Source organism: Muscardinus avellanarius (assembly GCF_963383645.1).
Source record: "Muscardinus avellanarius genome assembly, chromosome: 13".
Lineage (NCBI taxonomy): Eukaryota > Metazoa > Chordata > Mammalia > Rodentia > Gliridae > Muscardinus > Muscardinus avellanarius.
This window is the reverse complement of record NC_137799.1, coordinates 13,824,886-13,851,515: the sequence shown is the minus strand read 5'-3', so window position 1 is coordinate 13,851,515 and position 26,630 is coordinate 13,824,886. Positions and strand designations below refer to the sequence as shown.

Genomic DNA, 26,630 nt, shown 5'->3' with positions numbered 1-26,630 from the left:
CCGTGTCTCGCCTCTGTTCTCAGGAGTGGGTGGGACTGACTCTGGGACCGGTGGGGGAGCTCAGAGGTGCCAGCTAGAGTCCTGGGCTTGGCAGTGGGCACCTCTCTCTACTCATATGGATGGGAATTAACATTCTGGCTGTCATTTCACTGGACTCTATTCTCTGGGACCCCCCAGGAGCAAGCCTCCCCAAAGAAGGCCTGGCCCAGGCACACCTATCAGTAGTGAACCAGCAGCCAACAAGGATCCTTGACTGTAACCTGTTTAAACATTCAGTGGTGTCATCAACAGATCAAATACCATCTTGGCTATGTCTCCTATGTATGCCAAATATGCAGGTGGGGGCGGGGTCTCCCTCCACCCCCAGTTTTCTCTTCCTCTTCTTGAAATGGTTTAGTGCCTCTCCCCATCGAGGGTGTTGTCCCTCTCCCCAATCTCCAAACCAGTGTGGGTCTTTGTCCCCCACCCCCGCCTGTCCCTTTGCCTGTTGGTCTGGGCAGACCTCCATCTCTGCCCTACTGGGCCTCTCAGGGTTGGTCAGTGTCTCTTCTCTTTCTGAATTAACTTGACATAACCAGACAGATGGAAATGATAAAATTAGAACATAGCTTTCCTTTCGGGACATCCCACAAACACTGTAGAGTTTTCCAGACAAAAGCAACAGAGTGGATAACATTGGGGGTTGTCAGCTATCTGCAATTCAGAGATGGTTCCAAGGAAAGTAGTAAATAAAGGCCAGTAGAAGGGAAAAAAACCCCTGTAAATTAGGAGGTGGCTGGCGTCGCATGATTCAATTCACCTTTTGCTATTGTAATCAGCTGAGGTTGAAGATGACTGCTGTTTAAGTGGGAAAAACAGGCTGTTGTTTTCACCCTGATTCCAAATTTCAGGGAGCTCTGCCTTCCAAGGGGAGGACTCTGTGGTGCTCCTGGTGGGTTCTGGTTCTCAGCAGGAGAGGGAGAGGCCAGGCCTGGGAGGCCCCAGCCAGCATGGGCAGGATGGCGGGCAGGGGTGGGTGCGGAGGCGGCGGATCCCTGGCCGCAGCTCAGACGTCGGATCTCAGCGGCTGAAGGGCAGCTGTGGGGTGCCCACGGACAGATGCGGAAGTGCCGGCAGCGTTAATACTGAAAAAGGATGACCTGCAAGAGGAGGGAGGTGGCTGAGTGAGGGGCCTGCCCCGCCTGTGGCCCCCAGGGAACCTCAAAGGCTTGAGGAAGGAGGGTGGGCCCTCCTTTCCAGGTGGGCCTGCATCTTGGTTCAAATCTTGCCTTTGTCAGCTCACTCGCTGTGGGGCTTTGGGCAGCTCACTTCCCCCTCTCTGAGCCTGGTTCCTCATCTGTAAATGGGGATGGTGGAATCTCTCTCGTGGGGATGGTGGAATCTCTCTCATGGGGATGGTGGAATCTCTCTCATGGGGATGGTGGAATCTCTCTCAAGAGGGAGGATTTGATAAGCTACTATAGCAGCTGCAAAAGTCTCCTGGGCACTTTGCCCGGCACCCTCTCTGAATCACCCCACGAGGCTGCCCCTGGGCCCAGGCAGGATTCCTACCATTTTCTCTATTTTATAGGGAGGGCGCTGAGAGGTGCTGGAGAGGTGGCGATTGTGAGGCTCTGGTCACCCAGCTGGGAAGAGGTGGACCCAGCATCGGAAGCCAGGCGGCTCCAGAGCAGCCTCTCTTTACTGTACCTCACAACCCCTTTTTCGCCAAGGCCGCTGTGACCCTGAGCCCTGGCTGCTGACTACCCACCAGGCAACGGGCCAAGCACTGTGCACTTAACCTTCTCAAAGCCAAGGCAGGTGACCGAGACAGCCAGTGAGCATGGAAAGGCAGCCAACTTTCTTTCCCTTTCTCTCCTTCCTTCCTCCCTCCCTTCCTTCCTTCCTTCCTTCCTTCCTCTCTCCCTCCCTCCTTCCTTCATCCCTTCTTTCTTTCCTTCTTTCTTTTTTGGTGGTACTAGAGGTTGAGCCCAAGGACACTCTGCCAACCCTATTTTATTTTTCATTTGGAAACAGGGTCTCACTAGGTTGTAGAGGGCTTTGCTAAGTTGCTGAGGTTGGCCCCAGACCTGTGATCCTCTTGTCTCAGCTTCCCAAGTACTGGGATTACAGGCGTGTGCCACCACTCCTGGCCTGATACACATTCTGATCAGGAATGTCTCTTGCCTAGAGGAAGCTGAGGAGGGAAGCCATGACGTGGATCTCTCTAACAGTGTAGTGCAGCAGCCCCTGCCCCTCTTGTGTGTGTGTGTGTGTGTGTGTGTGTGTGTGTGTGGTACTAGCGATAGAACTCAGGAGCTTTCTACCTCCAGGCTATACTCCCAGACCTGTTTTATATTTTATTTGGTTACAGGGTCTCACTAAGTTGCTGAGAGCCTCACTAAATAGCTGAGGCTGGCTTCGAACCTGCATAATCCTCCTGCGGGGATTACAAGCGTGCACCACCACACCCGGCTGACCCTGCCCCTCTTAATCTTCAGTTTCCTATCATCAACTTCAGTTCAAAAACACTGATATTTGTCCTGACTCTTTCAAAAGAGAGAGGCCGCATTTATATGACTGCTGTAGGGCACAATGTTATAATTGTTCTGCCTTATTTGTAATTGTGAATCTCTTATTGTGTCAAATTTATAAACTAACCTCTATCGTGGACATGTATGAATAGGGGGAAAAGCATCATATACATAGGGTTTAGTATGCTCCATGCTTCGGGCATTCACTGGGGGTCTTGGAACGTAATTCCCACAGATAAAGCAGGACAGCTGTCATCATGATAATACCTGACACCCATGGGGCCCTTTGTGCACACCAGGCACTGGGCGAGGCTTTTACACGCATCACTGTATTTCTCCATGGCAGCCTTAGGGGGTGGGAGCTATTATTATTATTCCCATTGTGCAAATCAGAAACTGAAGCTCAGAGAAGCTAACTGTATTTCCAGGTCTCAGAGGAAGTGGGTGGCGGACCTGGACCCGGGGTCGCTTGACTCCAGTGTCTCCCTGTGCTCCTCACCTGGCCCGGCTCCACACTGTCCTCTCTGGCCTGCAGGACCCCTGGCTTTGGGCTCTTATTCAGAGATGCTCACTCAAAAGAAGTGACCCTTCTCTCTCTGTCGGCCTCGGGCTTCTACCTACCAGGCAATGAACTAGGCACCATCTCATCAATAACCTCTTGGTCCTGATTTGTGTGTGTGTGTGTGTGTGTGTGTGTGTGTGTGTGTGTGTGTTTGTGGTACCCAGGGACATTCTACCTCTGAGCTATACCACCAACTCTATTTTATTTTAATTTTGAAGCAGGGTCTCACTAGGTTGATGGATCTCACTACTTGCTGAGGCTGCCCTTGAACCTGTGGTCCTCCTCCCAGGTACTAGGATTACAAGCATGCACCACCACACCCAGCTTAATCCCAATTTCTAGGAACTTTTCAAGTGTTGCAGTGGTGAGATGAATGTACACAAACCGGGAAGAAGTGTGGTTCTGGAAACTCACAAGCATGTGTGGCCAGCTGGGAATACAGCGGACACAGGGAGCTCCCCCCACCTCGAGAATGTTCCGAGCATTGTTCTCCTGGCAGACCCACTCTGGCCCAGATGAGTGGACTCAGGGACCAGCCCCGGGGGACTGAGCCTTCTCACAGCTGATTGGCTCAGGCCTGGAGACTTGGGAGAAAGCCCATAGGGTCCTGTGCTGACTGCCCAGCTCACACCCTGGAACCCACTGGGCCCACAGGTTTGATGAGGTATGGATGGGAAAGGCCCCCGGAGCTGGCGGGAAGCCGGGTAGCAAGAGGGCAGCGGGTCAGGAAGGAGGGAGACTCTTTAATGCACAATGTCTGGATACAATGCTAGAAATATAACCCAGCAGGAGAGAATCCTGGCTCAGCAGATAAACCCAGGGACCAGAAAGCTAGAGCCAAAGCTGCCAGGGCCCAGTCTGCCTCATCTTTCAGGCTGAGCCATATATAACCACAGGCTTAGCCGAGTGACCAGGAGACAAGGGCTCCTCTCCACGCACTCAGCCCAGCCCTGAACACTTCCAAGGCCCACCCCTTGCCCTATATAACACCCAAGCCTCTCAGTGGAGCAGGCCCTGCTTCTTCCCTAAACCTGTTGCTCCCTCTCCTGGGTCCTCCAGGGTCATGGCTGTCCCCCATTCCAACTGCCCTGTCATCTTGGAGTATGGCTGCCCACGTCCAGCTCTAAGCCACATTCCTTGTGGGCAGGGGTCAGCTCACCTCCCTTCTGCAAAGCCAGTAGCAGGTTCAAGAAAATGAATGCTCTCCCACCAGAAAGGGACAGTTTCAGCCTCGTCCTGACCATGCTCAGAGTGGCCCTGAATAAGCTCGGCTACGGTCTGAGCCTCAGTTTCTACAGGTGAAACAGACTTCCATCATAATCATCCATGGAGGATGAGGTCAGAGACAGCCCTGTATAAACTGTAAAGTGCTACATGAAAGGAAGCAATTACCGAACTACTCTGACTTTAGCACCTCACAGACTTGCCACATCCCCGGGCAAATCATATCATCTCTCTGAACTTCAGTGTTTTTATCTTGACAACAAGGAAGGCCACCTCCACACCTGCAAGGTGGCTGGGAGGTGCTGACCAATGTCTGAAGGGCCTGACCTGGTCAGAGGAGGAGCAGCTGCTACTGTGCCTATGACGGTCTCAGAGGGGACCTTCCTGGAGATGCTCACCTGTGTATGGTGGGCACTACCATTTACTTGTAAACCTATCTCTCCAACGAGGCTGTCTGCACCTCCACACTATACACATCTCACCATGGCGCCCATCGCAGAGAGAGCCCAATGCATGGGAGGTGCTCAATCAGGAGGTGAAGGCAGAAGAAATATCCTGGAGAGGCTGGGGCATCAGAGCAACAGGGCTGGCCTTACATACGCAGATCCCTGCACCTCACCCAGGACCTCCCCATGAGACTCTCTGGCTTGGGAACCTATGTCTTTTTCAGCCGCCCCGGTGACTCTGAGACATGCCAAGGCTGGAATCTGCTGGCCTGGAAGGCTCGTGATGGTCCCAGCTCTAAAGCATGGACCCTCTCTTCCTGGAACTCTGCACCCAATGGCTCAGGGCAGCTCCCTGCCTCCCATAACACATCTGGCCTGAGGACCACCACAGGGATGTTCCTGTAAGGCCTTCCAGGGCCCCCCACTGTCCCAGGATAAAGTCCAAATTCTCCACTTGGCAGCTCCAGGGTTCCCTAAGTATGGGGACGGCTCCTGTCTGCCCTGATGAAGTCTGATTCAGCTTTCAAGTCTGGCTTCTAGCCTGCTTCCCCTGGGACATCTTCCCCAGGTCTCTCCTTTGCCCCTCCCATGTCCTATGGCTTCCCCATCATGGTGTGACCACACTGTGCACTCACTGTCGGAGTCCATGTCCCTCTAGACTGTGGCTTCAGGAGCAGCGACTGTGCTTGACTCATCTCTGAGTAATGAGTTGATGAGTAAATACATGTGTGGTCCTCATCCAGACTCTGACTTTGAGCTACGTGGGCCTCAGTTTCCCCACCGCTGCAGTGAAGAGCCGTCTTAGAGCAACGGTGTGTAAGACTAACCAGGGATGTCTCAGAGCTGAGAGGGAAGTGGCGCCCCTATGCAGCTCTATCTCTTTTCATCTGTGGTGTGGCCACGATTAGACACGGGATTCCCTTGTTTAAGAAACAAAGCCTTCAAGCTGCTGGGCGGGTAGCATCTAAGCACCCTTCCAGACATTTGGTCCTAATGTCTGAAACCATCAGAGATTCGGTTTTGCAGAGGAGGCCCTGCCAGTTGGCCACAGTTGCTCGCTGGCCTGCTGGCCCTGCGCCCCGCCAACTATTTATTCCCAACAGCAAGGACTGAAAGGGAGAAAGAGGAGAAGCCAGTGAGAAGATGGGAGGTAGGGTGGCAGGTGACAGAAACCCTCCTAGAAAGGCCTGAAAGTTTGAGCAAACTGTCCAGTCTGAAAAAGAGAAGACCGCGCCACCCACGGGGCAGCTGGGGCTGCAAGGAGGCCCAGAGAGGCCCTGCACATGGAACCCGCCTGCAACTGCCCAAGAGGCCTGTGCCTGCCCAGTGACAGAAAATGCTGCCAGAACCCACCCCGCAGGGTGGCTCTGAGCCAGCTCAGCAACCTGGCTCCATTTACCTTCTCGCCCCGGTTGGAGAGCGGCCCATCCATATCGGCTTTGAGGTGGACGGGGGGCGCGGTGTAAGGCAGCCGACAGTGCACCTGCCCGCACTGTACCTGACCTGTGGACAAGAGGACACCTTAGAGCCTGTCTCCCAGGCCCCATGCAGGATCCCACTGGCCCCATGCCCTGCCAGCTAGAGGCCCGAGACCAGGTCCATCCCTGCCCTTACCACGTGGACGGCCCTATGGGATTTCAGTAGGGCTGGGGACAATGCTGTCTGTGGAGGACTTTATAAAGTGCTATGGTTGCTAGGTAGAACCACCTAGCTTGCTGATAAAGGCATACTCCTGCAGGCAAGGCGGCACCCCATTCGTCCAGAGGCTCGCGGATCCCTAGCTTGCACTGGATTCCACCAACCCAACATCAACAGCCACCTCTCTCCTCTCTGTCCTCCTTTCCAGCTTGACTTATCTTCTGAGTTGCTAATCATCTGATTTTGGCATGCACGTGTGTGTGTGTGTGTGTGTGTGTGTGTGTGTGTGTGAGAGAGAGAGAGAGAGAGAGAGAGAGAGAGAGAGAGAGAGGCAGGCAGGTGCTGGGGATTGAGCCCAAGGGCATTCTACCTCCTAGCTATACCTCCAGCTCTATTGTAGTTTTATTTTGAAACAGGATCTCACTAGATTTATGAAAGTCTCTGCTGAGGCTGTCCTCGAACCTGTGATCCTCCTGTCTCAGCCTCCCAAGTACTGAGATTACAGGTGTGTTCCACCACATCTGGCTTCTGTATGTTTTTATTTATCTGATATATCTATCTTTGCCAACTAGAATGTGAGTTCCATGAAGGTAAGAACTTTTATGTTTTCTAGATTCTAGATTTTTTGTGTGTATTTTCCAGTACCTAGAATGAGACATGGCATCTAGCAGGTGCTTTAAAAAATATGTGTTGAATGCTGTTTCATAGCCTATTCTACATCTAAAACTGATGGGGAGAGTCCTCTTTGCATCTGATATGAAGCTCTTATGCTTCAGCCATTTACATACAGTGGATCAGTCCTTTGCCTAGCTCTTCTCTAGACTTCCCCGTCTTTTGTCACAGAAAGAAACCTGTACGGTGACTAACAACTGATACATAACTTGAGGCCAGTCTCTGTCCCTTTCTGAGCTACAGTTCTCTCATCTGTAGAATAAAGCAATTGCATTGAGGATCCTTTGCTCCCTGGGTGTTAAAGCAATCCATGAACAGCCTCAAATTACTCCAGTAACTATGTGTGTCTGTGCATTTTTCTGGGGTCTGGCTCTAAAGCTTTTTTATTATTATTATTATTATTTTCATCAAATCTAAGCTCTAAGGCTTCAGGGAACCCAGGTTCCTGTCTATTTATTTATTTATTTATTTATTTTGGTGATATTGGGGTTCCTGGAAGCCCTTCTACCTCCAGGCTACACTCCCAGACCTATTTTTATATTTTTATTTGGAAACAGGGTCTCCTAAGCCAGCGCGCGTGGCTGGCTTCGAACCTGCGCGATCCTCCTGTCTCTGCCTACCAAGTGCGGGGATCACAAGCGTGCGCCACCACGCCCGGCTTAGCAGCAAAGTCTATGTAGCAGAAGACCACTTTTCTGGGGTCTGGTTCTAACATTTCATCAGCTTCTCAGCTCTATGGCTTCAGAAAATTCAAACTAAGTTAACTATAAAGCAAGAGGTAGCTTGAGGTCAGAGGTAGCAGGCCTAGACACCCCAGTTTCTCCTGCCCCAAGCTAGGTTCCACCTCCAGGGGAAAAGAAAAGGATATCCCAACCACTTCTCTAGGCATCAAAGACAGATCTAGGCCTGGCCAATAGAGCGTGAGAATAGAGTCCTGGCCCACTTCCACCTGGGCCACCTAAGTCCATTATTGCCTCCCTACCACGTATTACCTGGTAGCCCAGATACCCGGCACCTGCAGAACACCTCATCCCTGGCACTTTTAATGAGTATTTAACAGGCGCTGTGCAGGATGAACATAAGTCATTGTTTAGAAATGAAAGGGGGAAAGCATCTCTTCTGTTGAGCAGATGGTTCAGACATGCAGCAGTGTAAAAAGACAAGGTTCCGCGTGGCAGCCTCTTGCAGTAGACAGGACCAAACTCCTAGTTCTGCCAGCCGAGCCCGCTGCCACCATCCCAAGAGCAGCTAATGCTTACCTAGTACTTACTAAGTGTTGAGGACTTTTAATCAGCTATCTCGTTTGCTGTCCATAACACTGTTTTGAGGGAGGTACTTATTGTCTTTGTATAGATGAGGGAATTAGTACTCAGAGAAGCAAAGAAACTTGCCCAATGTCACCCAGTTAGTAAATGGCGTGATGGGGTGATATCTGGAGCCTTAAGTCTGACACCAAAGCCCACGCTGGATCTTCAAAGAGTACTGGCTCCCATGAACTTACGCGAGCCCTTGGTTTTCCCATCTGTTCAATGGGATCATGAACTCTGATCCTCCTTTATGGCACATGGTGGGTGTTTTGCAAACAGTGCTTCTTTCTCTGACCTCCCTTCTTTTTCCCCTTTTATTTGAAGCCAGAGAAGGAAGGGTGTGTGCACTTGCGTACGTGTGCATATGTGTGTGTGTTGCTCATTTCTATTTTTTTTTTTTTTTGGTCATGCCCTGCTTTGAGGACACAGCCTCAAGGGGACAGAAAGTCTGTGATAAGCACCTGCCGAGGAGCATCCCTGAGACCTCCGTGGGGTCTGACTCCTCCGGGTTCCTGCTCTAAGGTCACTTCACCATGACCTGCCCCTGTCTCGGCCCAGAGCTCACTGCCCCTCCACATCTGCCTCCCTTCCTTTGGAAGTTCCTGGTCTCTCTCCATCCCCCCCGGTGGTATGTGAGTTCCAGGAGCACGGCCGCTCTGATTATACTCACTGTTGTATCCTAGTGCTACAAACACGGGAGGCACTAAACATGTACTTACTGGATGCATGGATGATTCCCACAACTCCAGAACAAAATACATACACACATGTGTATATATATGAGATTGAATCCAGGGGCATTCTACCTCTGAGCTACAGCCCCAGCCCTATTTTATTATTTTCTTTTGAAACAAGGTCTCATTAAGTTGCTGAGGTTGGCCTCAACTTGTGATCCTCCTGTCCCCACCTCCCAAGTACTAGGATTACAGGTGCGCATCACTACGCCAGACCCCCAAAATATTATTACCATTCTAACCTACAGATAAGGAAACTGAGGCTAAAGGAGGTTAGGTAATGCTTTGCCCAGGACCTCACAACCCCGAATGGTCCTGTCACATTGGCCTCTGGCCCCCCAGATGCACAGCTTCCAAGCTGCTTTCTGGGAGAGGACCTGCTCACATTCAGTGCACCTGGGCCCCATGCCACTCTGATTCCTACTCTTCCTCCCCTTCTCAGTGAGCTCAGAGGCACCTCCCTCCAGCACTTGCAGACACTCCCACCCAGCACCTTTTCCCCAGGAATCATTCCCAGGGAAAACCACCCGCATGGGTCATGGTGTTCTGTCCACCAGAGCCGAGGCTCCGCGGCGTGGACCGGGCCCTTGCCCATCGTACTGTCCCTCCTCCCCAGGCTGCGGCTCAGAGTGGGCACTTGAAAAGTATTTGGGGAAGGGTTAAACTGCTTGCTTTCTGCCAAGTGGTCCACCCCACTGGGCCCGAGCAGGGAGTGTACCCATTCCCTGAACCCTCGAGGTGGGATTGACTGCGAAGCCCACATCTTCGCCCGCGAGGTCTGCCGGACCTCTCCGAGCCTCGCCAACCTCCTCAGCCTCCCCTTCCCCTGACCCCGACCGCGGCCGTCCACTTACTCTCAATGTAGCCGTGCAGGGTGACCATGCGCGCCCGCTCGGGGCTGCTGAAGGGGGAGTAGTGGATGTCGTCGGACAGGGCGGAGGGGAGGCGGGACGGGGGCGCCCCTGAGGGTGGCACTGGGTGCTGCGGTGTGTGCTTTTTATGACGCGCCCGGCAGTTTTGAAACCACACCTGGAACGACAGCCAACTCCAGGCTCAGCCTCGCCGAACAGGGTCTCGGGAGCCGCCAGGGGACCCCACGAGGGTCAGCCTCATCGCCCCCTGAAGGAGGGCGGCCGAGTGCACCCGTCACCCTCCCACCTCTGCCAGCTCCGGGGCTGTGCGCGAGGCCCCGCCCACCGCGGGCCCACCTGGATGACCCTCCGGCTGAGGCCCGTCATGTCCGCCAGCTTCTGCAGCGTCTGCGCGTCCGGGTTGTTGTCCTGTGCGAACTGTGCCTGCATAACCTGCGGGTCGCGGGAGCGCAGTGAGGCGCGGGCGCTCGGAGGTCTCCGAGACCCCGGCCCAATCAGAGGCTCCAGACAGGAGGCCACGCCCCCTCCAGCGGCAGCCCCGCCCCTCCCGTGGGTCCGGGCACAGGGGTGGGACCAGAGGCTCTCGCCCCGCCCCCCGAGGCCCCGCCCCCGGCCCCCGCCCCGCCGCTCCCGGCTGGCCCAGGTACCTGCAGCTGCTCGGCGGTGAAGGACGTCCGGGCGCGCTTGGCCGGCTTGGGCTGACTGTCCTGTTCTGAGGGCACTGCCCCCTCCAGCGTGAGGCCGTTCCCTGGGGGCGACAGAAGCAGCTGACCACGCGTTCCCATCTCTTCTAGTGGCAGCCTGGAAAGGATGGGGGTGGGGGGAGCTTGTCCCTGGAAGGGTCAGGAGCTGAGCGGCTGGGAGCGGGGACCCCAGAGTCCTAGTCCCTGAGCTCTGTCTTTGGGGAAAGGTCTTCGGTTTCTGAGCGGCCCTTCCACACTCGGTGTGCTGTTTACGTCTCACAGCCCGAAAGAGAGGCGGCATTATGCCCACTTGACATGAGAGGGAACAGGCTCAGAGAGAAGAAAGCTCCTGCCCCTGGCCTTCTGCCTGATATCTTCTGGTGGCTGGCCCTGACTCCCCCAACTGGACTCCCTTCTAGCAAATCTGGGGGAGATAAAGGAGCCGGTGGAGATAAGGGAGCAGGTTATAAAATTGTAACTCCAGCTTTTAAAAAAAAAAGTAGAAGAAAAAAAGTTGAAAAGATAAACACCAAGGTGTTAGACATGGTTTACCTGCCAGGAGTGTGGTTACCTAGAATTTTTTATTTTCAGTATTTCTGTAACTTCTGAGGTCTTAAAAGTAAGTACATGTCAGTTCTCTAAGGTTTAATTTTGTTAACTGGGTAGATGTTTGATATCCTGTCTCCATTCATATTACTTTTAGAATTATGTTTGTAAACCACCATACAAACAAGTAGATTCTTGTTTTCAAAAATATTTCATTGTTCCGCCGGGCGTGGTGGCTCACGCTCCCAGTGCTTGGGAGGCTGAGACAGGAGGATCACACAGGTTTGAAGCCAGCCTCAGCTACTTAGTGAGGCTCTCAGCAACTTAGTGAGACCCTTTTCCCAAATAAAATAGAAAATACGTCTGGAAGTATAGCCCGGAGGTTGAAAAGCCCCTGGGTTCCAGCCCCAGTACCACAAAAAATAGTTCATTGTTCTGAATATAAAAGTAATTCATGGTCCTTATCAAAAGTCTAGAAAATTCCAATGAACACAACGAAAGGGGAAAATATCACTGGCAATTTCACCATTCATATAAGCACTGCTCACAATTTATTGTAATTTTTAATTCGGAAAAATTATGTTGGAGGGCTAAAACCCCAAATACTCCAACATACATACACATGTACATAGAAAAAAAATCTGGAAAGCTAACACTAAAATGGGAAAAGAGGTGGCATTTGGAGTGATCTTTTTGCTTAAACATCTTTTCTAATTTTCCTATGATAAACATGTATATGTGTGTGTATGTATGTATGTGTTATTTCCAAAAAGCAAAGCAATAATCAACACCAAGGGCTGATCAGCAAGGGAGTTCTGAGGTCCTGAGCCTTTAAGCTCTCCTTCTTGGGGAGAGCAAGTCCCCTGCGTGGTAAGAGCCACGTGTCTAGGCCATGACTAGGGCTGGTCCTAGTGGGTCCAGGCATGGTGGGAGCCTATGGTTACTGATGGACCATGGTGTAGAGGAAGCTCTGACTCCTAGGTTTCCATCCCAACTCAACGGCCAGCTTGCCCGTCACTACAGGTAACATCATAGCACCCCAAGTTCATTTGCTCCCCACTTAGATCCTGGCAGGGGAAGTGATGGCCGGGGGGGGGGGGGTTCTGATGATCTCTGACTAGACTTCAGGTGAGCCTAGAAATTGAGGTAGGAAGTTCCCTCCCCTCCCCAGAGAAGCCAGGGGTGAGCCAGACATCTTATTGTATTTATTAATAGCAAAGCGGGTGGGACAAGGATTAGGGTGCCTGGGTTGTTTGTTTGTTTTTAGATGGAAAAATGAAGCCCTTTAGGGGCAGCCGCACCTACCCCAGTAGCCTCCTAGTTTTATTGTCTGATCAAGAAGTCCTGCCTGGAGCATGGAGACGAGGAGGCAGAGCACGGTGTGGTTGGCTACGCTACTGGAGTTAGGAGCCTGGGCTCTGAAGTCAGGCAGACCCAATGTCTGTAACTGTAGGCAAGTTATATACTGCAGATAACTGCCACCTCTTTCCTTTTCTGTTAAATGGAGACACACTACCAACGTCCTAGGACTATTATTAAGATCACAGAAATTAGCCCATGCTCTAGGGAAGTCATCAGCATCCACAGATGCCCACAGGGGAGTGACACAGAGTCCCTGCCTCTGCCCACAGCCGCGCCTGCACTCCCCTTCACCAGCCCCCACCCGCCTCAATGCCCCTGGAAGATCCGGACCCCGTGCCTGGCACTATATGTCTTGGGATATCAGTGTCAGAGTCACAGGAGAGGTAGAGATCATTCTAGTCTAACATCCATCTTGCACAGATTGGAGGACTGAGGCCCAGAGAGGAAAGGCCATTCCATATGCCAGCGCAGTCTTCAGGAGCTGTTTCTGGCCCTCTCCCCCCTTATAGTTAGAACCCCGCCTGGATGGGCATCTAGAGGCATCTCTAAGCAGCTGGAGGGCATGAACTCCCGGGCCCAGGAGAGGGGTCCAAGGGAGAAATGGATGCGCTGCGCCCCTTGGGCTCCAGTGCCTCCGGCTTCACAACACCCCAGCTCACCAAACTCTGAGAAGGCGTCCTATCATTAGCCCCATTTTACAGATAACGCAGAGGCAGGGGCGATCAGGGACTCTGACCGAAGCAAAAGGTGGAGCCGGAGCGCCAGCTCCCAAGCCGCCCCACCCCTGCGCCGCCTCCCGGGGCTCTAGGAAGGCGGGCGCGGAGAGCAGACGCCGGCGGCCCCTGGGGTGCTGGGGTCGGGCGGGGGCAAGAGCTGGGGCGGAGGTTGGGCGGGGGCGGCTAGGGTACCGTTCTCGGCGGCTCTCTTGAGGTTCTCGACCATGGTGTCGTAGTGGATGCGGCACAGCACCTTTTCCTCCACCAGGCCGAACTCCTCCCCGGTGGACAGCTGGCGCTTGCAGGAGAAGCAGGCGAAGCAGGCCAGGTGGTAGGCGTTGCCGCGAGCCCGCCGCACCCAGTCGCTGGCGTAGATCTGTCGGCCGCACCGGGCACACTTGGTCCCAAATCGGCTGCGGGACAGGGGGACAAGGACCAGGCTGAGACCGGCTGTCCGTCTCCCCAATAGGCGCCAGCACTCAGTGTCCAGCCCCGGCCTCTCCCACGCCTTAACTTTTGCTTGGATGCCCTACCCCTCTGCAGCCAAGTCCCCCCCGGAAGTGAGCTGGTAGATGATTTTATTTTCTTCTTGGTGTTTTTTTCTGAGCGTTCCGAAATTTCGAAGATCATCATTTACATTTGTGTGTTAATTTGTTCAGTAAAATATGTTAAGAAAACATAACAGTAATAATAATAGGCAATTTGGGGGAGAGTACTCAAGGATTGAATTCAGGGGTGCTCTTCCTCTGATCTATACCACCAGCCCTTTTTTAAAAAAAATATATTATTATCATTTTGTTTGAAAACAGGGTCCTAAGTTTCTGAGAGTCTCACTAAGTTGCTGAGGCTGTCCTTGTACCCGGGATCCTCACACGTCAGTCTCTCGGGTACTGACTGCTATGGGCAAATTTTTGAGAAGTAGGTGCCCAGCAAGATTTCTAAGTGTTTTACATTATCTCAATGAATCCTTGTTTTGCAGAGGAAGAAAATCAGGGATCCCTGAGGTAAAATAAGTTGCATGAGGTCATATAGCTCACAAAGATAAGAAGCCCAGACAGATTGATGCCAGAGATGAAGAAATTATAGTCTCTGCTGCACAGGGGTTCAGAGATTCTTGGGCGAATAGACAAATAGGTGCCGTCTGGCTTTGAATGACCCTGGGCGTGCTGTCTTAACAGAACTAGTGACAACGGCCATAACTACTACTGCTTGTTCCGTGTTTTGCAGTCTAAGAACCTAAGTAGTCTCAGACTCTGCAGCCCATAACATCCCAATACTAAACATTAAGAAGACAAAAATACAAAGCCCAGATCAAATGTGTCCCTTGGCCTTGATGGTTTCCCCAATTCTCCCTTCCTCTTCCTCCGATTTTGTAGTGGGGAGGAAGTACACTGCAGCTGCCTCCACTAACAACCCAGGAGCCCCTCTACGAAGCAGCAGCGTCTGGTTCAGCCTGTGCCTGAAGTTGGACCCCTGGAACCAGGAAAGGTTTGTTCTTTAAGATAACTCACCTGCCACTCTGCCCAACCCTCTCAGCTTCCGTTTCCTCTGATGCACACTCTATTTCAGGGAATGGCGCCACAGTGCATCCATCCATCATGGAAACCTACATCACTCCCTCCTCCCTTCTCAAAACCCACATCCAACCAATCCTTGGGCGCCAAGGGCTCAGCTTCGGAAGTATCCCTGGTACCCATCTCCTCCTCTCCATCTCCCTCCTTCCTGCTGCCCTCCCTCGCAGGCCAAGCTCCCATCAGGCACCCCTCACTGCCAGACCCTGCCCTGGTCTGCCAGTTTCCAGTCTAGTCTGCCAAGACATCCTCCAACAAAGTCACAGTGAGTTTCCGCATACACCTGGAAGCCTGGCCCTGCCCTGCTTAACATGCTCTGGTGGCTCCACTCTACCCTCGGGACCTGGTCCAAGGTATCTGGGATTTACAGAACCCAACAGACCACATCCTCCTTAGGCCACCTCCTTCCTGATCTTCTTCAAGATCTCCCACCACGTAGCCAAGCAAGAGTCCTGGTCAGCCACAGTGGAAGGTCAGCCGCCTCTGGAGCACTTTCCCCCAGGCCTTGCCCGAGCAAGTCCTTCCCAGAGGTCCTCCACCCTCTTGGTTTTCACCACAACACTGGTGAATGTCTGGTTGCTTGGCTGGCTCTCCCAGTCCACCCCCAACCCCATTCCTACCTCATTCCTGGAGGGAGGGGGAAGCTTAAAAGCTTTTGCCCCATGTCTTCAGGAAGAGCACCCTTCTACTTAGAGCTGCCTTAGGAAACCACATCTGTGTGTGGCTGGAGGAAATTGCCCAGCAGAAACAAAACAACACCCCCTCACACACACACCCAGCCTCACCTGCCCTGGTAAAATCAAGCAATTAATGGTTGATAAAGATGTTGAGTTGTACTGAGTACCAGAGCAAGATGGCTTTGGTCAGCTCCTGCTTCCACACAGACGCCCGAGGAGAGCAAGGGGGCCCCCACAGACTGCTGCTGGCTTTGCCCAGCCTAGGGCAAGCTGGTGCCTTTCTACCCTAAGCAAAGCGAGCTGGTCCTTTCCCCCTAAGCAGAGGAAGCTCTAGCCCTCACCTCTCTGAGAGGACCTTGGCGGCTGGGCTTCCCCGGGGGAGAGCACAGAACAGCCTGTCTTGGTTCCTAATCCCACAGTAAAAGGATGAAACTGCTTTGCCTACCACCCTACCCCTTCCACGAATCCAAGCCGATTCTGCCACCCCACTGGTGATATCTGGATCAGGAGCACTTCCTGGCCTCTGAGGGAGGCTGGCTTCGGGAGGACCAGGCGTCCAGCCAAATGCAGAGCCCTCACTTCCGGTAGGGGTTCGGAGCGCACCACCTTCTGTGGACCATCTCCCCTTTGTCGAAACTGGGTGAGGTAGGGATTCTGGCACCCATTTTTCACACATGGAGTCAGCGATTACTCCAGACCACAGAGCACGAGGCCAGTGTTGAGGTTCCCTCCGAGGTGCAAAGCAGACCTAGAACCCGCCGAGCCGCCAAGCAGATGAAGAGTCAGGATCCCAGGAGGATGACCGAGAAAGGGGCTTGGTCTGACTGTATCTTGTCCCCACTCCCCTCTGTAGATTCTGGAAACTCAACTCCCCAAACTCCTGCGCCAGAAGGAGTGGGTCTCCTGGGAGACAGCGGGAGGAGTAAGGAAGGTCCTGGCCTTCGGAAAGGAGCAAAAGCAGCTGAGCCTCCAGCAGGTAGCTCGGTGCGCTTCGCTTCGTGGGAAGTGTGGTCCCGGATCCTCCCACGTGGCTGGGTGGGTATCTTCGTCCTTGGCCACCTCGCACCCCATCTTCCTGCCCTACCAGTCCCTAACGTCCGGCCCATTCTCTGTCTACACAGGTAGGGCACGGTGCCCCATGCCCTTGCTTTGAAACCGGCGCTCCAAACATCACCCAGCAAGCCAGGCGCGGTGTCCAGCCCTAGAAGCCCTAGAAGCTCTCTGCACTCGCCCTGACCTGTCCCGGTCAACGAAATCACCCCGCCCTGGATGCTTGGGGTGCGGATGCGGATGGATGTCATTCAGTAGGTTTGGATGCGCTGGGCCCGTTCCTGCAGGGTGTCCTCCACCTAGGACAGGGGTCAGTGGCACAAACAAAGGGCACGCACGAAGAGGCTTACGGATCGAGGCTCTGACAAACTGACAGACTCCTTCCCCCGGCAAGCGGCGAGGCTCAAGCCCCCGGATTCCGGAAGCAGCGAAATCGGCGGTGGAGACAACGAAACTTCAAGAAAGGGGTGCTCCGGAGCTGTGAAGGGAGCGCCAAAGGGATTAGGAGGCGCACCCACAGCCACCCCAGGCTTGCTGTGAGCTCCGGGCCTTGTGCACCCCTCCCTGGGTCCCAGCACACAGAAGTCTGAGGCGCTTTGGGGACGGAGAGGTGCCGGTCAGGTCCAGCGCATCCTGGCAGCTATGGAAGGCGCGGCTGGGCATCCTCCTGCACCGGGAGCAGAGGGGTCTGGCTAGTCCTGGTTGTGTGTGTATGTGAGGGGCACACACCCACCCTGACCAAGGCAGGCCGGTCTTCCAGGTCTACTTCTCCTGGGTATAGTTAATGCTCAGTAATTATTTGCCTGAAGAAGGAGCTTTTACGAATGAGCCCATTGGAGTTTTGCTGGGACCTCTTCCCTCGTTTATTTTTCTACCCTTTTTCCTCTAGAGGAAACAAGCTCAGAGCGCAGGCATGGGTTCTGGGAGCTAAGGAGTCTGAGGTGACTAAAGGAAGCTGAGTTCACTGATTTGGGGTTAAAGACACTCCTGCTCACTGGATGGATGGCCGGAAAGAGATTCCATAAGGCGAAGAAGGAGGGTTGGAGGCTTCCTAGTCCTCCTGCTCCTTCCCTTCTAGGCAAACCCTTAGAAGCCAGGGAAAACAGAACCGGCATTTAAGAGGTTAAGATGGCCAGCCTCCTTCCCGAGGTCCCCGGCCTGAGGCTCCTCCCCTAGCTCCCCTCTCTGTTCCCCCAACACCAGACCCCCAACAGCTGCCCTCCATTGTGGTGAGGGGCTCTCTCGGCCTCCTCTGAGACCCTCACTCTGGGAAAGAGTGGAGGTCTGTCTCCCACTAGAGCCTGAAGACAGAGCTCTGGCTCCTGGAGGAAGACCCTAGAAGGCCAGGGGCATGCCCTAAGTCCAGTGGCCCGGCAGGGACCAGGGGCAGCAGTTAACCCTTTATTTCCCACTCTCTCTCTCCCTCCCTCCAAAGGGAAGAGGGTCAGGATGATCTGACCTTGGCAAACTCACTCCAAGTCACTGGAGACAGGAGGCTGCCCCTGCTCTAGTGCCCACAGGGCCACCTAGGGAGACCACTCATCTGGACACTATGGGCTGGACTCTTAGGACGGGCAGACAGGAGTTCTTGCCTTTCTATAGGCCTTGCAGTGCACAGAGGCCATGGGCATATTTTGCCTATAGAAGAGTATGGGCAGGGGGTGCTTAGAGGAAGGAATGGTGGGGTTAGGTAGCCATATGGCCTATGCAAGTTCTACCACGTATGTGCTTTATGACCTCACCTCCCCAGGCCTCAGTTTCCCCTCCTATAATGTGGGAATTGTTAGGGTATAATATTCACAGGATGGACTTGAGGATTGAGTAAAAATTGAAGCAGAGAAAGTGTTAGCATCGTTCCGGCCTGGAGCAGAGCTCTGTATATTCTGATGTTGCCTGGCCTGCCTCTTGTCCGTGTTCTGGCTTACTGTGTGGGCCATGTCACTGTCTGCTCTTCTGGGACCTAGGCCTCCCCAACCATACAGTGGGCACACACAGTGCTCTAGGAGGTTGAGGGGACCAGGAAGGCCCTGCCATGGGGCCACTGCCCCCACATGTGGGGGATTTGGGGGCATGAGAAGCTATCCTGGCTTGCAGTTGCTGATGGCAATGGAAATGTGAATGCCCCCAAAAGGAAGCGTATTTCTCCCCCAGATTTTCCCCCACATCTTTTTTCCCTTGTTTCTTTCCTTCCTTCCTCTTTCTTTCCTTTCTTTCTTTCTTTCCAGTACTGGGGATGGAACCCAGGGGTATTCTACCTCTGAGCTACACTCCCAGCCCTATTTTTAATTCTTTCTTTTGAAACAGGGTCTCACTAAGTAGCTGAGGCTGTCTGCGAACTGAGATCCTCCTGTCTCAGCCTCTCAAATGCTGGGATTACAAGCCTGTGCAACCACTCCTGGCTTTTTTCCACTTTTTTTTTGGGGGGGGGGACAACTAAAGGGGGAAGGAAGTACCTTAACAACAAAAGTGAAGAATTAAATGCCCTATCGTATTTTTCTGTTGGTAATGTCTTTCTGCTGGTACTCTGAGACTGAGAGGAGGCCTGAGTCAGGTTGAGCCCTCAAGGGCTGGTGAGGTCCCTGTTAGCAGAGTGAGTTGGAGAAACTGAGGCAGAGAGGTCCAACAGTCTGGCCAAGGACATAGAGCCAGTGGAACAGCCAAGCCCCGCTCCCAGTAATGCAAATGAGCCAGTAGCAGCACAGGCCCCTGGCTCCCTGTGCTCTGCAAACTCCCTCTCTGATGAATCTTGGGTTCCCTTCTGACCTCTAACTTCAGAGCTACCAATACCAGCTCTACCAATGAAGTCTGAAGGAAGATCCACAAAACAGTGTCAAGGAGGAGCCAGATAAAGGATAGAACAGAAGAGAATCCCTTTCCTGGGAGACATGATCAGAGGTTAGAGGCCCATGGCAGCCCCAAGTGCCTCCTCTTCCTCCCCTCTCTTCCTACCCTGTTGGAAGATTTTGGCCTCTCTTTGGCAGAGTGCGCCAGTCCATATCCCACCTGACCCTGGATCCTTAGGCTTCAGGAATTAGAGGCCTACAGAGTCTCAGTGATTGCTTCCCTGAGCCCTGGCTCTTAAGAGATGGACTCTGCCCCCCCCCCCAGCACCATTCAGCCAGGAAGAGCTCCCTCGGCAACCTGAGATGCACTCTGTGCAGACATTAGTTCTTGCTGCTGGCTCTGCAGGCTTTTTCTTTCCCGTTTTGGAGGTTTTGTCATTTTTGTTACAGGTGGAATTGCCAAAGATGGGTTATGCCCGCAGGGGGACTTGGCAGGGGGAGAAATGATCAGAAAAGCCACAATTCCACCCTCACCCCAGGATTGTGAGCATTGTTCCCACCATTTTCTTAACCAGAAATCTGGATTCGATTTGTTTTGGGGGCTCTTGTCACTGGGGAAGGATCGGGGCTCAGAAGCTGCAGCCTAGAAATGGCCCGGCCACAGCACTTCAGGCACTGAAGCTGACCTGCCAGCAGGAAATGCCACCCTGGGCTCCTGCCCGGCGTCCGTCCGCTTGTCAGCGGTGACAGCAGTGATAGCGGAGGCACTGCCGGTTAGCGAACCTTTCTGGACATCTGTCCCTTTGGTGGCCTCTTTGGCAGCTTGGGGAAACAATCTTACAAAGGCAGAATCCAGGGCAGAGAGATGTGGTGATGTGGCTCAGGTCACAACTTGGTGCCCTGCCTCTCCCTACATGGGCTGCACCCTCCCTTCACCCACAAAGTGGGATGGGGAATTTGTGAAGGATCCTGATGATGGAACCAAGGCTTGGTTCCATCCAGAGGTGCAGGGAAGAAAGTTGGGCCAGTGATAAGTAAGGCTGCCAGGTGTGGTGTCATCAGCCCAGCCTGGGCAGGGGTCCTGCCCAGCCTTATGCCTAGAAGCCATGGGCTGGCTTGCCCAAGCTTCCTGGGAGCGGATGACGCCAAGGAGCCCCCAAACAGCAGCCGCTCCCCACTACCTGGAGTCAGGCTTGTAGCAAGGAGGTGGCTGGACAGTAATTCTAACCTCTGTTTCCTGCCCAGGTCACACCAACAGTCAGATGGGACAGTAGGAGGAGATAGCACACTGCAGACACACCACACTGTGACACCCCACACTGCCTACAAAAGTGCAAAACAGCAGAGCCCAGCTATCGAGGGCACATTCACACCGCACCCGTGGCCCCTCAGTGCCTAGGTGGAGGGCCTCAGAGGAGAGGGTGGGCTGGGTGAGACCAGCCTGCAGAATCCTCTCACCCAACCCACCACCTCCGGACTCTGGTCCAGATGTGTTCCTGTCCTGACCACCTTGCACACGCATGCATGCACATACACAAAATCTCAGCATTCACAAATAGACTCACACTCTTGATACATGTGAACTAAGAGACAAAGTATTTCTCTAATAAGGAACATACATACTCTCTACATATCCTTGACCCTGTTTAAGGACAGGGTGCCCAGTACCACCGCACAGTTTCCTGACAATATCACCAACATACCGTGCCCCCCCCACACAAGGAGACCTAGACCACTTGCTAGAGCACCCCACACCTCCTGCAGCAGCTGCACTCTCTCCTACACCCATCACATAAGCCTGTTCAACCGCTTCTCACAGTCTCCTTGGAGAACCCCAGCCCCAAAGGCTGCCAACTTCCTTCTGGACTCAGGCCCTTCAGAAGCTCCGAGTTGGGGAGGAGGAATCTGCCATCCACCGGGTTCCCCGACCTTCAAAGATGCATTCTGGAGCCCGGGTCTTCTCAGGAGCACTGAAACAGTGACCTCTTCGAGGCAAAGAGGGGAGGGCTGTCTGTGGTTGGGAGGGGGTGGTCCGAGAGGTGAGCAGCATCCATCCCCGCAACTGACTCCACACCACTGTCTTGGGACTGACTCCTTAGGCCCGGCCACTGGACCAGGCCTGGTTCCTGCTTCCCGCTGGGATCTTGCAGACCACCCCGGAGCCCCTGACACTGCAGTGACCTCGACCCAGGCGTGGACTCGGAGTTAGAAGCGAGGAGCGCAGCCAACCGCGGAGGCGCAACGGCGCGCGGGAGGAGGCGCGGGCGGCGGCGGCGGCGAGCTCGGGGGACCAGCGCGGTGCCGCGGCGCGAAGAGACAGCTCAGGGTAATCCCACTGGGCGCTCGGGCTGCGGCCCGGGGCTTGCTCACCTGGCCGAGAGCCCAAAACCAGAGCCTACACCCGGCAGAGGCCCAAGCCGGCGCCGGAAACGACGGCGGAGCTGGGGCCGGACCAGGCTCCCAGCACCCAAGCGAGATTCCCAGACTGGAAGTACGAGGCTCGAGCGGCCGCGGCCAGGGGAGGAGAGGCGGAGCCGGAGACCGAGGCTGGGGCTTAGGACCAGGCGCTTGGATATGGGCTGGGGTCTGAGCTGCATGGCGGGCTGGTGCTTGGGGCCGGATCAGATCCCGAGCCGGGCCCCGGGTCAGAGCCAGTGCCAGAGTCGGGGCCCAGCTTAGGGTGGCTCCCGAGACGGGCCTTGACACGACTCGAGTCCGAGTAGGGTTGGAACCACGACCGGAGCGCACGCGAGGTGCAGCCTGCGGACTGCTGGGATCCGAGCGGGTCCGGGCGGGAACCGCGGACGTCAGGGTGGACTGCGGCGCCGCAGGTCGGAACCGGAGCCTGAGCCTCCGGCAGGACCCGAGACGGAGCCGGAGACGCGACCGACACCCAGCGGACCGCGGAACCCGAGGCCCATCGCCGCACGGCCGGAGCACGGGGTTCCCGACGCGGAAAGGCCGCAGGCCGGCGCCCTGGCGGCGCCCCGGGCGCGCTCGGACCCCACGGGGCTCCGGAGGCCTCGGCCGCAGAGGTGGCCGGGGTGCGCTCGGGGCCTCCTGCGGCCGCCGCAGCCTACCTGAAGTAGTCCATCTTGCAGAAGATTTCCTTGTTCTTAATGTAGCAGCTGTTCTGCTGCCGCAGCGACGTGCGACACACGGAGCACTCCAGGCACCGCACGTGCCAGATGAGGTTGTTGACCTGGGGAGGGGGCGGGGAGGGGTCGGGTCAGCGCGGGGCTCCTCCACTCCCGGCCCCAGCCTCCCCGGCCTCATTGGCAGACAGAGACGCCGGGACTCAGAAGGCGCTTGCGACTCCCTTCGTTTGCCTCTCTAACCCCGAGGCTCCGAGAAACAGAAATAGTCTTCCTACTTCTCAGAGGGAACTCGGGGCGCAGAGAGACCCCCAAGACCCGCCCGCAGCCGCGCAGCCACTGGGGATGGAGCCGACCTGGCTCGGGCGCCTCTTCCCCGCGCGGCATCCCACCCCCTCCCACACGCGCGCCACCCCCACCCCGACTCACCTTGAGCAGATACCGGTCCAGAATTTCGAGGCCGCAGCTGGAGCAGATGTTCTTGCCGGCGGACGGCACGGAGGAGGCGGCCGAGGGCGGCGAGCAGACGGACGGCGTGCTGGGCGTGCACGGGGAGGCCCGACCCTCGTCCTTGTCCAGGGCTCCGGCCAGGGCCTCGGCGTCCGACTGCGCCTGCGGTGGGGAGGAGAGGTGGCGCTGAGCCGGCCGCCCCGACCCGCCCCGCTGCCCAGGCAAGTCGGCTTCCTCGCGCACCCACCGACAACGAAATCTGCCCGGGATGCGGCGCCGCAGGCAGGACCACAGCCCCCGGAGGGCCTCCCGGGGAGGAAGGGACGGCCCCAACTTTTAACAGGCGCGTCCTGGGTGCGAGGAGCGGCCGAAGCCCGCGCTCCTGGCCGGAAAACCCGGCGCGGGCGAGGGGCGGCGCCGGCGGGGAGGCCCCCCAGCGTCTGGGCAGCGGCTCGCGGCCGGAAAGCCCGGCCAGGTGTCCGGGGCTGGGCTGCTGGGGGGCCGAGGGCCCAGGCGGAGCCGAGCGGACTCACCATGGCAGGCGGCGCGGTCCCTTCAAGGCAGCGGGTGGTCGCTTTGCAGCCGGACCCTGGCTGGGCCATCACCTGGGGGAGGGGGAGGGAAGCCTGGCTGCGGCGGCTGCGGCACGGGCTCCGCGCAGCCTGAGCCCAGCGCCTCCCCGCGCCTGTTATATAAACCGGCGCGGAACAATGAGTCCTAACTTTGTAGTGGGCATTTAAAGCCCTTCCCCACAAAAGCGGTGTCTCTCTAATGAAGCAATTTGAATTTGGATTGGATTTTTTCCCTCTCTCTCCCCCTCTCCCTGCACTTAACCCGTGGCTCTTGAAGTAATCGCTTAGTTCCCTTGCAATCCAAGCCTCTGAGGGGGGGAAAAACACGCGCACACACACAAACTACCTGCAATTAGAAATTGTCGTGAATGCCCAAGATAAGAGGTAGCCAGAGTGTCAATTCCAACTGTCAATCAGTGAGATCCATCAGGCCGCCCAAAGAATTGCAAATTTGATTTTTTAATGGTAGTAATTAAAAATCGAATTTTTCTCTCTCCACCCACCCCCCCTTCCTCGCTCCCTTCTCCTCCTCTCCGCACAAAATGCAAAAAGGAGAAAGAGAGAAAGAAAATAAAAAGGAGATGGGGGTGGTGGTGCTGCTGGTGGTGGTGGTGCTGGTGCTGGTGGTGGTTGCGGAAAATAAAACCGGGAGCTCCGCGAGCGTCCGCCCGCCCGACGCGCGCCGAGAAATTGAAGCGGCGAGATTGACACGGATCGAGGCGCCTTTCCAGGGCCCGTCCGAGGAACCCGGAGCAAAAGGGGGCGAGATCGGGGGTAAAGTGGGGCCAAGAAGAGAAAGGGAGAGGCGTCCGAGAGGAGGAAAGAGCCCCCGCAGCCCTCGGGCGCGCCCGGAGCGGCCCGCGTCGGGATCCTCGGCGTCGCGCCCGCGCGAGCCCCGGCGCCTCGGCGCTATCAGCGCCTATTCACGCGGACAATGCCGGCCTCGCCTCCCCTTGATTCGCCTGTGTCTTTGCTAAATCGCTTTTTGAGAAATTCCTCCGACATTTGCATAATGCGTTCCCGCTTCCCGCGACCCCCCCTCGCGCTCGCGCTCGCTCGCACACCCACGGACACACGCAGCACCCCTCCTCCGCGCCGCCGCCGCCATCCCGCCCGGCCCGGCCGGCGCTCGCTCACCTGGTCGGCGGCGGGGCCGCCCTCGGCCGGCAGCCGGCAGCCCTCGGGCAGCGCCGGGGCTGCGTTCTCATGCTTCCAGTACATGGGCCCGGGAGCGCCGGGCTCACCCCGCGCGCAGCGCCCCGAGCCGCCCGGGGGGGCGCCCCGGCCGCGGTGGGAGCACAGGCTGCAGCCCGAGAGCCCAGGCGCCGGCCCCGAGGCCCGGGGCCCGGCCCCAGCCCCCGCCGCTGGCCCGCGCGCAGCCCGGGCCTCCCCGGCTGCCTGCGCCGCCGCCTCGGAAGAAGGTCCCGACAAACTTGGAGAGGTCCCCTCCTCCTCCTCCTCCTCCTCCTCCTCCTCCTCCTCCTCCTCCTCCTCCTCCCTCTCCTTGTAGTCCTCCTCCTCCTCCTCTTCTCCCTCCTCCTCGTCCTCCTCCCCCTCCAGCTGCGGCGGCGGCCGCCCTGCCGCCGGAGCCCCGCTCGGTTCAAGATGAGTCATGCGTGACCAATCCCCTCCCCGCCGAGGACGAGCAAGACACACGGAAGGAGGCAGAGACCAGAGACGCGCACACACAAACACAGAGACACACAGACACTCAAGAGACACGCCGGCGGGCGCACGTCGGGCAGAGCGCTCCCCACCGCCCCTCCCTCCCGGGGCGCCCACCGCCCTCAGACACAGCCCCACTCACAGGTAGGAGAGGGACCCGCGGTCACCCCATCCGCGGAGACCGTGCCCATAGGCGGCCATGCATGATACTCGGTGGACGCAAAGCCGCGCCTGGTACATTTGTGTACATTCTGATGCGAATCCTAACGTGTTTGCACTCTTTCACCGGGCTCTCGGTATCCACACATTCCCTTGCAAACAGTTCTGCTCCGTGCGGTAACCGGAGGGCACGCGCTCCCAAGGGCTGAATGGGATGGGGAGGGGGAAATGGAAAGGGAGGGTGGTTCCTCTGAATTCTTTTGGGAGGGATTGCTGGGAACGTCCCCATCCCTTCAGGATTTACTTAGCTACACATTCTCCTGCCCATCTCACCTTCTCTGGGGTTCTGTTGACAATGAGAGTGGCGAGGAAGGCAGAGAGGCCCAGACATTTGGAGAGGAGACACAGACCCCTCGACACAGCCCACAGAACCTTCAGATTCAAAGATAGCTGTACACACACCAACATCCTACAAGACACACGTGGACGTCTGAGCCGCGGTTGCTGAGCCTACAGAGACACGGATAAATATATGACCCCTTCTAAAAACAAATGCGTACATTCAGGTTTAGCTCCAGCCCTATAGACGGCAGGACAGCCCACCTGCACCCTATCACACACACACACACACCTCTGCAGTTGCTCTCATTTGCAGATGTGAACACTCCACACAATTGTCCTCACACTCGTGCATACACACATCCATCCTTAAGACATCACAGGCTCTCACAGAATTCCAAATCCCATGTCATTTTTGGTCCTCTGCCCAAGCATCCCCAGATAAACACACAGACCCTTACAGATGGCGGGAGAACCACTTCTAAACAGCAAGGGCACCCTCTCTCCAGAGTGTGTCTCCAGACGCAGGGCTCCCAGTAGTCAATCTGCACACACAAAGGCGCATCCTAACAGACACAGGTAGGCAAGGGTGTCTCCGCATCCCCACGAGGCTCAGCGCTGGTGCCCGTATCCCCCAGAGACACAAGTACCCGTTCCTGTACACGGAAAGTGCCCGGGCCCCCACTGAGGCATCTCCTGGTCTCTGCATTCCAGTCGCTTATAGCTCTCAGGCAGAGTTTCAGAGAGAAAAGACTTTCCCTCGGAACCATGATCTTTTATATTAAGAGAACAGATTGCGTGGAGGTGGGTGAAGTGTGGGGATACGTACACAAGTGTGCACGCGTACACCCCCAACATGACCACAGAGGATCAACCCCTCCCCCTTCAATGTCTCATTTACACACAACAATCCCAGCTACCATTCCTGGTACCTTCATTGGTGCCAGACACTCAGATGCTAAGCATTTTATAACCACGATCTCATTGTCTTTTC

At 55.7% G+C, this 26,630-nt stretch overlaps 1 protein-coding gene across 2 annotated transcripts; it reads right to left on the bottom strand.

Moving 5' to 3' along the window:
* Positions 1 to 1,059: 1,059 nt before the first annotated feature.
* Positions 1,060 to 24,694, bottom strand: LHX6 (LIM homeobox 6; the record flags this gene model as incomplete). Of its 2 annotated transcripts, XM_080708783.1 has the most annotated exons (10): positions 1,119 to 1,139; positions 6,145 to 6,248; positions 9,951 to 10,125; positions 10,305 to 10,400; positions 10,616 to 10,716; positions 13,468 to 13,688; positions 22,437 to 22,558; positions 22,881 to 23,063; positions 23,435 to 23,506; positions 24,611 to 24,694. In XM_080708783.1, the coding sequence occupies 10 exons, from the start codon at positions 24,692 to 24,694 to the stop codon at positions 1,119 to 1,121; spliced, it is 1,179 nt and encodes a 392-aa protein (XP_080564909.1). The 2 variants fall into 2 exon arrangements, with proteins under 2 accessions (XP_080564910.1, XP_080564909.1); XM_080708784.1 differs by lacking the exon at positions 6,145 to 6,248 and having other exon boundaries at positions 1,060 to 1,139.
* Positions 24,695 to 26,630: the final 1,936 nt, after the last annotated feature.